The sequence below is a fragment of the Leptonychotes weddellii genome, unplaced genomic scaffold (assembly GCF_054177405.1).
Source record: "Leptonychotes weddellii isolate Sample4059 unplaced genomic scaffold, ASM5417740v2 HiC_scaffold_3643, whole genome shotgun sequence".
Classification (NCBI taxonomy): Eukaryota; Metazoa; Chordata; class Mammalia; order Carnivora; family Phocidae; genus Leptonychotes; species Leptonychotes weddellii.
Window position 1 is genome coordinate 1 of NW_027966217.1, and position 12370 is coordinate 12370.

Below are 12370 nucleotides of genomic sequence, written 5' to 3' on the forward strand. Positions count from 1 at the left end.
CCTCCTCCTCTCAAACCATTCTCCACTTCATGACACAGTGATTTTTTTCTAAAACAGAAATCTGATCATGACACATCTCTGCTTAACATGTCTGAGGGGATTCCCCCCACCCTTACATTTCAGATAAAGTCAAAACTCTTCAGCTAGCAAGCAAGACCTTCCATAATTCCCAGGATTCTCCATGATCTGAACCCTTCTTCTCTCCCCTGTCACGTCTTTTGATGCTCTTCCCTTGCACGACCCGCTCTAACATGATAGTATTACCTGAAGTGACCCGAATGTACCAAGGTCCTTACTATCAGGTTCTACGCCATGCTCTTTCTCAATGGCTAATTCCAACTTCTCTTTTTTTGTGCTGAAAACCCAGCTTAGGTACAACCTCCTCTGTAAAGACTTCACTGAACTTGCCAGACAAAGAATCCTCTCTTCTGTGCAACCATTATACCCTGGAGAGAACTTAAACATAACTGATCATTTATTGTCTGTCCCTCCCAATAGAACAGAGATTCTCCAACTTTCTGGCCTCATCGCATCCTTCATGTCTGAATGATTTTGTCACAATACCCCTAGGCCAAAAGGAATACCTAACAGTAGTTAAGTACAAACAACTTAATAAATATTTATGTCCTAACAACTTAAGAGCCCTTTGAAAAAATAATAAATATAATTTAAAAGAAAAAACCGTATCTTATTTCATTCTTAAATAACTAGCTGTGAGCCTGTCGGCACTGTATACATCTCAAGCCTTGAAATCAGATTGGACGATAACAACCTTAATTCCTATTCAACACTAATTGTTGTGTGGTGTTTGCTTTTTATCACAGTGACTACTGAAAACCCAAGCTTCACAAAAATATGATGTCATCAAAAGGAATGTAGTGCAACCTAATGTTTAAGCTGTCCTTTAAGCTAGCAGTCTGTATGGTGTCCAATACATTTGGACAAGCTAGTAGTCTGTATGGTGTACAATAGATGCTGAGTATTACAATTAAATTTTCTTTGAAATTTAAAAATATCTCATGGTAGCCCTTGGGGCTCACCATGATGTCCTGAGACCCCTGCACACAGCTTAGGAACCACTACTCTAAGATGACTGAAGTGGGAGGGCAAGGCCTTTATGTCCACTCCCAGATACCAACAGGCATTTAATATTGTTAAATTTACGAACAAATAAAGTTATAACATCTTAGCATGCTGTAACGAAGCAGCTAGGAAACAGAAAGAACTGGGGGGAGAGAAGTTTCGGTAAGAGTAAATTTAACCACAAATTAATAGGAAGAATTTCATTTCCAGAGATTTGAGGCCATTCTCTCCCATTTTCGGGGAGTTGGTGGAGATATAGCAGCTCACACCTTCTTTTTGATGACCTTACCATTAATAAATAAGCAGCTATTGACTCACTAGGCTGGTGTGATTGGGGTATCATACAAAAGAGACTAAAACTATGACTCTTGCATCAAAAAAGTTTTTAATCCAATCCGAAAGCAATGGGAATCTGGCTTCCAAGAAATAGACAAGGCCAGCGGGCTTTGATGCCAAGACGCCCATAGTTCCAAAAGCGTTTGGTATTTAGAACAAAAATTAACAATAAGAATTTTTTATTAACTGTCCACTTTGTGCCAGTCACAACACCAGATGACAACACAATGGTGAATGAATAACACATTGCCTGGTCTTGACAGTACAATAGCGCCAAGATAATGGAAGGTGATAATGGAAGGGGGCCATGGAACTTGTGAGGAAGGAGATGGTACTAGGGCTTGGGGGATGAGGAATGGCTTCTTGGAGCAAGTGATACCTGAGGTGAGGACAGGCATGAACTGAGCATGATGTCACTGGGGGGACACATATTCATTTGCAAAGGGGTAGAGGCGAAAAGAACATGATGGCAAGGGGATTTCAGGTTAAATGTAAGCAATATGTTTTCTAATATTGAGTATTAACAGAACCATTGTTACTGAAGGAAATCATGAAATCCTTGTTTTTGCTATGTTTAAAAAGTCCAACAGCCACAAGGAATTAATCAATAAAACTGTCACAATTCTTTAAGCTCTGCAGCTCTACGATGCCAGTGGAATGGTAAGTTAATAAGATAATTAGGAAGTTCGACCACATTTGTGCCCTTTTAAGGAAAACTGGAAAAATAATAATTTCACAATCATGCATAAAGGAATTTAAAATGAATACTTAAAAAATACAAGCTGGGAAATTAGGTTGAGCCTAAGAAGGAAGGTTCAGCTTGCTTTTATTACAGTTTTAAAGGCAAAAAAGTCACATGGCAACTAGTCGGAGTGATGTAGAATATTCATTTAACTTGTAATCTTAAGGCATGCCATTCCTTTGTTATGAAATATTTTAATAAAAAAACAAATTAAATTAGGTTTCATTCAAAACCTTTTATACTAAAAGATTTTTTTTCCATGTAGTTACAACTGTTTCTCATATTCAGCGACTATATGTATGTAATAAAAGTAAGTTGTTTACCTTCATTATTATGTGCCAGGAAATAGACATCTCTAAAGTAAATAGAACAAAAAATTCCCCCTTTTGTCCTTTTGGGGAGAAAATTAATAACATTTACAAAAATACTATTAAGAGAAAAGACTGGTTTCTATAAGAACAAGTACTATATTTATAGTTGGATAAAATAATACTATAAATAAAAATGCTGCTGAAAATAAAATAGTAAACATATCAATCTTTAACAGTAATTATCTTTGGGTGTCAGGGTTATAGTAAGATTATTTTTTCATATATTTTTGTATTTTCCATATTTTTTAGAAGCAGTTTTTGCTACTTTTAGAGCAAAAAAAGGTGTAAAATTACAACTAGCTTCTTTAAGGAATAGCCCCGTTTCTAGTTATCATTCCTTTCCTTAGTTTTGATAAGTTCATAATTTTCTTAATGAAAAAACAAAGATTTCAACTGTCAAATAAACAGATGAATTTTCCTACAGGGAAAAATAAGCTATTATAGATCAAACGGTTTGTCAGTCAGAGAATAATCCTTTGAAAATTAGGATCTGTTTCAATTCTCCAGTGCTGTGAGGTTTAATCAGAACGCTCAATCTTTAAAAACATCTAAAAACTATAGTTATCACTGGTCTGTAGCAGGGATGGAATGAAGTGAGCTTTCTTCCTCTGTTTTATCTTGATCAATAGACTTCACCAGGAAACTTATAATGGTGAACCCTCAACGAAGAGGCAGAGTAGGAAGAGAGAAATTATATAATACTCTGCCCACAAGTACTGGTGTGTTTGGAAATTGCTGAGCTAACACCTACTAGTCAGACAGGTGCCGATGGCCCAAGCAGAAGATGAGTAAAAGCTAACAGGCACCTTTCATCAGCTGGCCTCCCCTGGAGCCCTGCTGGTAAAAGGAAGCAGGCAGGTGGAATAGTCAGAAGTATCAGGGGTGCAGAAAGGGAACTTGCATGCCTAGTGCTTTACACACTTTCATTACTGTTTACTCCTCCCAACACTGAGACCTTGCTCTACAGATAAAGTAATGGAGGCCCGTGACAGTGAGTGATATGGCCAAGTTCACACTTCCAGAACGGTGGTCGTAGAAGGACTCTAACCTAGATCGTAAGGATTCTTTCTTCTGGGGCAGAGGACTAGTAGTAGTCAATGAGCCCATACCCAAAATAATAAAAAATAAAATTAAGTAAACATGCTACCATATCTTATAAAGTTTTCGTATTTGTTCAAGATATTCACCCCTATTTCCAAATGATAAATAGGCAAAGGTTAAAGTCTTACATAAAATTCTTCCGATGTTTCTGGAGGTTCTGGAAGTAGAGAAGCCTTTGGTGGCAATTTGAGTTCATAGGTCATTATACTCCACCTGAAGGGAGAAAAATCTTTGGTCTGAAATTCCTTTAAAATTTAATAAACTGACTTTGTTCTCACCTCACGTATATACATGTGCACATATATGCATGAACCATGGTTTATTGTATCTAAGACAACCAAATATTGGGAAGGAGATGGAATTTTGGTAATCTCATAAAATGCTGAAGCCATACTTTATGATGTCCATATCTTACCAATTCTCTGATTCGGGACTTCCAAACTTTTTAAAGGCCATGACCCATAGTAAGAAATGCACATATATAACAAAACTCTGCCTTCTTTACTAGTGCAATGCATTCTGATTTTTTTATTCTTTTCTGTTTCCCTTCTTAAATAATGTTCACTGCAACTGACTAACTAGATTACACAGGTTACTAATGGATCACAACCCAAAGTTCTAAAACAATGTCCCAGATTAAACAAATGCATAGTGCCAATGAAAGATAAATCACTATCTGTGTACCAACCAGTCTTGCCAAGTCAGCTTATACATACATGAAATGAAAATTAACTAAATATCCCTCCTCAAATTAAGAAAGTAAGCATGGGGTTGAGAAGAGAATATTAATAGAAATAATTAATTTCTTAATACTTGAAGCAAATTTATTTCAATTAGCTGTAAATATTAATTTCAAACCAAACACTGAATCACTTGGTGTTAAAGAAAAGCAATCAACTCCAGACAAATCCAGTCTTCATCCATAATAATTTCAAAATGTGGGAAGAAGAGTTGGGTAGGGACATTACTATTGTCAGTAGCAGGATGTGAAATCAAGACTTTACAAAGACACAAAGCATAATAAAAGCAGTGCCGTAACACATGAGTTTTAAGAAAAGCATATCACGGCTGAAGCCAGTGATAGAACCCAGGGGAAAATCCCAAGATTGGCATCAGTATCTAAACAGAGCCGAGTGTGTCATTCAAACTAGTAAGTCTTTGCATAAAAATCTGAATTCCCACAAAATCTCCCCCAAAGACATAGGTTGTATGTTAGGATGTATAAACGGAATACTTATAGCTACTGTTCAACTCTTGACATGAATATACTATCAAGGAATATATATTTGGGCACAAAAAGCCATTCATTCATTCATCCATGCAACAGACATTTATTGAACATCTCAACATGACAGACAGCATTCCATGGTCTGGAAACGCAAGGCTGACTAAGACTTTCCAAATGAAGTTTATATCCTGGTGCAGAAAACACATAAAATAATTAAACTCTGTAGATATCCAAAGAGGGAAGGCCACAATGGGAAACCTGAAAGTCAAGTTCCTTGTAGCTGGAAATACTACTCTGATCAAAGGACAGTTAAAGAAATGGGAAAGAAATCGACCCAGATATCTTAAGTTTCCTGCACCTTCCATGCTGTGGAGTCCCTTGATAGAAAATGGTTGGAGCTGAAGAAAGAGGAGAAAGTGGCAGGACAAGTCAAGAAAGGATGCATGCTGGGACCAGCTAAGCAGAGTTAGAGGCCAGAAGGTTGGGCCCTCTCTGGTGCATATATGCATTAAGGAGGACAGGGTGCACCGTGTTGAAGAAAGATCTTGAGAACTAGAGTCTGGATTCCAGTTGACAGTGCCAGTTAGTTCTACCACTTACTAGCTATGTGACACTGATAATATGAAAACCTCCTGAGCCGTTTTACCTGTAAGATGGAGATTACAATATTAGTCAGCTGTAGGTGTGTAGTGATGATTAAATGAGATAATACTTTCTCAAGTAAAGCAACTAGAAGTACCAGGCAGATGAAAAAATATTCTTCTTTTCATTGTCTCCACAACTTTCCACAAACTCCTCAACTTTCATCTTTGTAAAATAGTCGTAATAATGTTGTTCTTAGCCACCTGACAGTGCTGTTTTGAGGATCAAATCAATTGATAAAAGCAAAAAGCTTCTGTAATTCGAATAATATTAAACAGTGACTTTTTCCACCTGTTCTTTACCAACAGTGTTCTTAAATTAGTAAACAAAACACAGGAACGAAATATTCTTATGTTTCTAATAGTCGTAGGTTCTTGAGCCTCTTTTGATGTTTCTCTTCTGTTGTTGTGTGCAGGTCTGTATCAAAGACTTTCACCACAGGGGCACTGTTTCTCTGCAAGCCACCTGGAGAAGTTAATTTTTCTAACATACAAAGGAAAAGCACACACCCAGGGTGGAGGAAATGTCTAGCAGCATTTCCTGGGATGCAGCGAAAATGGTGTTTAAATTTGCAGGAAAAAGCCATTTAAAACACCTTGTGTGGTGTTTTAAGCACAGAATTGGGAAATCACCTCCAGGTTCTTTTAAAGACTGGAGACGGAATCCACTTTACGCACCCAAACTATGGGGGTATCCCTCTCACGAATAGTTTTGGATAACCATAGACAAATGCTCTACAGCCCAGCTCTTTTTAAATATCCTGTCAGCAAAAGAACCAACCATTACATAACCTTATGACGGGCAAGGTTACAATTAATTAGGTTATAGCTCATTTTAGAGTAATTACATTTTAGATTGGTAGCTCCCTGATGAGATTTTGTTATTTTCGGGAACAGTTCCACAGATGGCTAATCCTATCAAAGTTGTTTTGATTCATGCTAGCTTAAGTTTATAATGATATTTTGACATTTGTCTTCTACTTATGGTGGGGAGGGGTGGTTACTGCTTACTGAGTCCTGTTGTTCCTAAATAATCCCCAGTCTTACCCACCTTCTCTGTAACACTCAGGGTACACACACTGTGATTTCTTTTTTATACATGGGACATTTAGAGAGAAAGAAGTTGAGATGTGATCAAGGATACCATAAAGACAGTAATCATTCCTTGATATGGCATTCTTAATATTTCCCAGTCACTGGGAAAGGATTATCTTTTTTAGTATTTCGTTCTTTGTTGGTTCAATTCATTCTTAATATGCATAATTAAGAAGAGATATTCTAACAAATCTCAAGTTTATATGTCTTCCTTAGCTTTAATGAAGCCAGAGGACAATGGGGCCATACCCATTATAGCCATCAAAAGCCCCCACACAAAATGAACTGCTTAAGCTTTCTGACCTGAACAACAATGAAAAGTAATTGCTCTCTCAGCATAGCGTTCTATTTTTAAAATAGTGGGTTCATCAGACTGGTTTTCTCAGTTTTTGTTACAATTCATTCATTCATCCCAAAAATATATTTACCTATGCTGGGCTCTGTTCTAGACCTCAGACGTGACACGAATGGGTAAGACCAGGAAATCTCTGTCCTCACTGGGCTTACAGGTTGTAAAATTTCAACTGCCGAAAATGTCAGTATGCCATTTTCAGTCTAGTGTTAGATGAAAATTCACTTTTACCTGTCTAGCATTTTGGTACTGGCTCGTTCCAGCTTCTCTAGTATCTGAGGAAGTTGGGTGTCATCATCATAGGAACCGCCCCAGCCTAGAACGCGGGCAAGGTCATTTCCTGTACCCAAAGGCAATACGCCCAGCTGACACTGAAAGAGAGCACAACAGGGAGACCTCAGGCAAGCTGAGAAACCGGAGCTATGATACTTCTGTGCTCCAATGGTCAGCAGGTTAGTACACATTCATGTCAATGAGTCATGAAAAGATTTAGTACTTGCCTGTTTATTCAAGTTGAGCTTATCAATTTCTGACAAAACCCAACCCACACTTCCATCTCCTCCACAAACAAGAATTCGGAAGTTGTCGAACTTTTGGAATAATCTTAAACTGAAAGCAAAAAGTATTTTATTTTAATATAAATAAATAAAAATCATTTCCCCAATTCTTTGTTATTCTGTATATATTGGTATGCATGTTCAGATCAAATATAAGAACACTTATTTACATATTAATTATACTATAAAAACTGAAGTGCAATTTTTAACTCAAGAAAACGTCTTAATCATAAAGAGGAAAGGGGATTATAAGTAGAAATGGAGATAAAATTAGGAGGGAAGGGGAGTGAGAAATGAGAAAACAAAGAAGCAGAATCCAGGAAAGAGAATGAAAGGTAAGTGATAAAACATGGTAAAAGTGGTGATTTTTTTTCTTCCCATTACAAGGATATGTTATTTCCTTAAGAATAGCATATTACAAACCAGGGGTGGAGAATCTAGGGCACTGATATTACTGACAATCAAGTCAGTTCCTAAAGGGACCCACCAAACCTTGCCGACATATCACTTTTCGGACACCCACCTTGCTTTTCCTCCCCCTCATCCCCTAGTCTGGGTCAGTCTTTTTACCTCTGTCTTCCTTTGTCTTAACTTTGGACATATCCCACCACCTCCTGAATGTACCTTCGTGTACCTCGAGTACTGTGGAAACCCAATAAAGTATGTTATAGAGACAATCTCAAGAAGTTTCACAAAGGATCTGCCTTGGAATCATAAAGGACGGGTGGGAAAAGTAAATGTAAAGAATATAAGATATAGGAACTATGAAGGATTATGAAACAGATGTGCTAGAAAGGGAGACACAGCTAACCCCAATGCAAGAGACACAGGTGAGTGGAGAGGCCAGGTGAGGAAGTGCCAGGACCCAAACAGGGGGAAGGCATGTACAAGGAGACATAGGGGGTGTTGGGAAAGGATGAAGAAGACCAACATCCATGGGACCAGAGGGCCTGAGACTTGGCAAGAAGGCAATAGAAACAAGAAGAAAGAAACCTAAAGAGCAAAAGTGAACAGAGGCACAAAGTGAGGCAAGCGAGAGAAAAGGCGGGAAAATGTTAAATTAAAAACCCAGGGCCTCTTCGGGATATCTAAAATCCCCATTTTTACATCTGTGTTCACGCTTTAAGGTGACCGTGGAACCCAAGAGAAAAGTGGAGTTGGCAGAAGTAGATCATGAAGAGGTTGCAGGAACCCGGGTTCAGGTGATCCAATATCACCTCTTCAACAAAGTCATATATACACACTAAAAATGTATTAAAAGTACCTCAAGGCATATTTTCCCTCACTGAAAATCGTTTAATTTTTTTTCAGATTGTAAGTTAGAGAACATTCCAGAAAGCTGAAAAGAACAATCAACACCAGTGTTTTTTGTCATTCATATAGGAATTGAGTCTCAAATCCTTGAGGAGCTGTCCTTGAAACCCACAGTAGTGTCTATGCTTTGGTTAAATAACTGATTATTTGTATTACATAAAAATCAACGCTAGCCTTCCATGCAGATCATTTTCTAAAGTTACTGGTTATTTCTGTATTTACCCAAGTTGATTTTTCTTAGAGCTAAGCAAACCATTAGTATTGTCTGATGCAGAATATATTCTAAAACATTTTCTAAACAAATTTTGGGATTTTCAGCACATAAGGAAGTTATATAAATATCAAAAGGTGAAGTTAAAATTTAGAATTAGAGCTTTAAAAAAAGGAAGAGTGGGAAGATCAATACAGAGATGTCTAGATGGATCGAAAGCCTTCACAAACTGAAAAATCAAACACATTTCATGCTTAGTACTATTTCATTCTAATGAGATTTATCAATAATTAATTACCCTAAATGAGGACCTCCGTTCATTAAATCAAACACCTGAGCCGGATTTAGCAACTGTTTAAATCGACGAAGGAACTTTACTCCCTGATTATCTCCACTCTTAGAATTGACAAAAACCAACAGAGGACTAACACAGAATGAAAATGTCGCTCTACAGAAACCTGTAAAAAAACATAGTACAGGATCAATATGAACAGCTGTCTCTTTTAAACTATTGATAAAACTTCAGAGAAAAGAACATAAATTCACAAAGAACCTTGTTTATTACTTGTACAGTAAATTATAATTTAGCCCCCCAAATGGAGATAGGTTTTATTTACATACTAAGGCTATAGAACTTATCTTTTAAAATATGCTCTACAATGAAAAATCCTACTAAAGATGGTAAAAGTATTAATCATAGATAATTGAAGATACACCACCTACCTTAACAACACCAATGACGTCTATAAATTCACATTTGTCAAAGAATTCATGTTCATATTCAGTATTTTAAAATGTTTTAACTTTTCCTTCATGAGGCTTTAGAAAATACTTTAAAATTTATCATAAATAATAGAACCTTGATTTATCGGGGATTGGGGGGAGGTCTGTTAACAGCACAGGTTAAAAAATCACATCTTTTGCAACCTGTCCTTGTATTTATAATATCTATTGGCATAATTTACATAAAAAGCTTGAAAATCATAAAGCACTTTATGCAAAACTTTAATAACAGTATATGGTGAAAGCCTTTTGTAATTTGGTTTGCTTAGAAGGAAGACAAGTTCTTTAGCACTTAGAATCAAGTTGTAAGATTCTCGAAAAAGTGATGGAATTTATAGGAATATAAGTTCCTCCAAGGAAATTATAGGAAAACAGATTTCAATAAGAGCTATGCTGATGGGCAATTTCAATTATGGATGGAAAAAAAAGCACATAAAAATTAACCTTTTTGGATTGCATTTTGTTATAGAATAATGATCTTATTTTGTTTGCTGAAATGTAAAATCTGTAAGTCTTATATGTAATTTCACCAGTGTATTAATAGCTATGTTAAGTTTTAATTCTAAAATGTTCTTTTAAAAGTTAAATGTACTGTTCAGCAATTTGAATGGACTTAAATAAAAGCTGACCAGAATAACCAATTACAGTTCAATTTAATCTAGGAAAGTAAATGTACAAATCAACATTTAATATACCAGGAATATACATATTAACACTACTGATACATACCATCAGAATCAGTGCTATTCAGTGCAATTGGAGGTATGATGGACACTTTACATTGGCCAAGGGGACACACAGGATGGTATAAATCTTTGCAGGCAGTGTGTACCTAATAACAAACAAATAAGCCTTCAAGAAGCATAAAAACACATCAATGTTTCATTATGGCATAAATTACATCTAAGGAACTGATCATTGAGGATCGACTATATCACAAAATATTCAGTAATTCATAAATTACTTTCATGGCACAACATTTACAATGCTAAAGAATGGGTTAATTATTTTAGAGACGGGAATTTGATTTGGTCTGTGCAGCCTACTTTTATGATTGTCTCAGGCAAGTAGTGTATATCAAGAAATGCCTTCTGAGTGGAATCTGGCTGGCTCAGTCGGTAGAGCATGAGACTCTTCACCTTGGGGTTGGAAGTTCAAGCCCTACACTGGGTGTAGATATTACTTTAAAAAAAAAAGAAATGCCTAGTGAAGACCAGGAGAGAAGAAGGGAAGAGAACAGAGTACAGAGGAAGAGAGGGGAAAGAGGAAGTCAGGAATGAATGGAAGGAGGGAGGAAGAGAAAGGAGGGAAGCTAACTAGTCCTTACCAATAGCATCGTCCATAAAAAAACTGATGACCTCTACCTTATAACATTCTTATAGAATTTAATGAAAATAAAATTTGTAATGTGTCTGCTTTTTCTGCAGTGGTCTTATAACTTTCTATTCACACCTTTTTTTATATATATAACATTTTCATGTTACCATAGGTACAAATACATGCGTGCCTATTTTCTCAGCTAGACTTCTGGCTCTGTAAAGAAAAGGAAAAGGTCCTATTATTGCACAAGTGATATATATCATAGGCACTCAGTAAAGGTGTGAACTTCATAAAAACAAAAATTTCAAGGTCAGTCAAGATACTATTGTGAACAAGAGCAGGGCTAACGCGTTACATAGAATCCAGGGAATTTACAATACTTTAGGTACTTACCTAAAGAGCCTTGAAATGTTTTAAGCAGTAAAAGCAGACATTTCATAAAGAACTTATTTAATACGGCTTTATTTCATTAGTCCTTTTAGAAAACTGGCATATTAATTAAACACCTATTTATCAAAACTTTTGAGAAAATAACTGAAATTAAATAGTGATTCTTGTTTGCTGGTGACCTAATTTTGGATAGTTCTCTATAATCATTTATAATAATTAACATCCTAAATGGATTTCAAAAAAAAAAAAACCCACAAGCATGCACAGATAGTTTTAAAAGGAATATTAGAAAGGTATGAGAATTACAGAGCAAAACAGAAAAATATTTATATCAGTGTTAAATGAAAAAAAGCAGAAGATAAATTGTATCTTCAGTATTTTTTACAAAAAAGGTAAAACTGTATCCAGAGACTGGACAACAACTGGAAAAATTGACTCATTAGAGTTGTGGAACCATGGTCTTACTTTATTCTGTTTAAACTACATGACTGTTTTGCAAACTAGATATTCTGTCAGAAACTCATTATTTTAAAGACAAAATAATATGTAAAGAGGTAAGTGATAGTGCATAGGAAGTACAACCCCAAGAAAGAGGTGACAAGGTGTTGGTGGCCCGCAAACCTGAATGTCCAACGGACATAGTGTAGGGCAAGAACGACTTCATGATAAGGTGATATCTAAGTTTGCCAGAAAAAAGAGGGAGAAGACATTCCAGAATGCCCCCTTCCACATCCTGTATTCATCTTTCTATACCGTTCGTGAAATTTTTAAAAGGTGGGAGGGAGTAGAGTGAGCAAGTAAATATCTAATGAACTCCTACTGTGAACGTTAGCAAAGCTGAAAAAC

The 12370-nt window shown here is 36.3% G+C and overlaps 1 protein-coding gene across 3 annotated transcripts; it reads right to left on the reverse strand.

Moving 5' to 3' along the window:
• Positions 1-2816: 2816 nt before the first annotated feature.
• On the reverse strand, positions 2817-12364 carry LOC145719264 (diacylglycerol kinase eta-like). 3 transcript variants are annotated; one of them, XR_014142276.1, is made up of 6 exons: positions 10544-12364; positions 9330-9489; positions 7450-7558; positions 7181-7320; positions 5508-5715; positions 2817-3846 (listed from the first exon to the last, which is right to left on the reverse strand). XR_014142276.1 is itself a non-coding variant. In XM_081810753.1 (5 exons), the coding sequence occupies exons 2-5, from the start codon at positions 9350-9352 to the stop codon at positions 3750-3752; spliced, it is 369 nt and encodes a 122-aa protein (XP_081666879.1). In that variant the 5' UTR covers positions 9353-9489; positions 10544-12364; the 3' UTR covers positions 2836-3749. The 3 variants fall into 3 exon arrangements, 2 of the variants coding, with proteins under 2 accessions (XP_081666879.1, XP_081666880.1); XM_081810753.1 differs by lacking the exon at positions 5508-5715 and having other exon boundaries at positions 2836-3846; XM_081810754.1 differs by lacking the exon at positions 2817-3846 and having other exon boundaries at positions 4744-5715.
• Between the last annotated feature and the right edge of the window lie 6 nt (positions 12365-12370).

Excerpts from the sequence above, each read along its gene's own strand:
- LOC145719264 (XM_081810753.1), bottom strand. The coding sequence starts at position 9,352 with ATGAACGGAGGTCCTCATTTAGG. Across the intron at positions 7,559-9,329 it reads AACGGAGGTCCTCATTTAGG|TTTAAGATTATTCCAAAAGT; the intron begins GTAATTAATTAT and ends TTTTGCTTTCAG. Across the intron at positions 7,321-7,449 it reads AGCTCAACTTGAATAAACAG|TGTCAGCTGGGCGTATTGCC; the intron begins GCAAGTACTAAA and ends GCTCTCTTTCAG.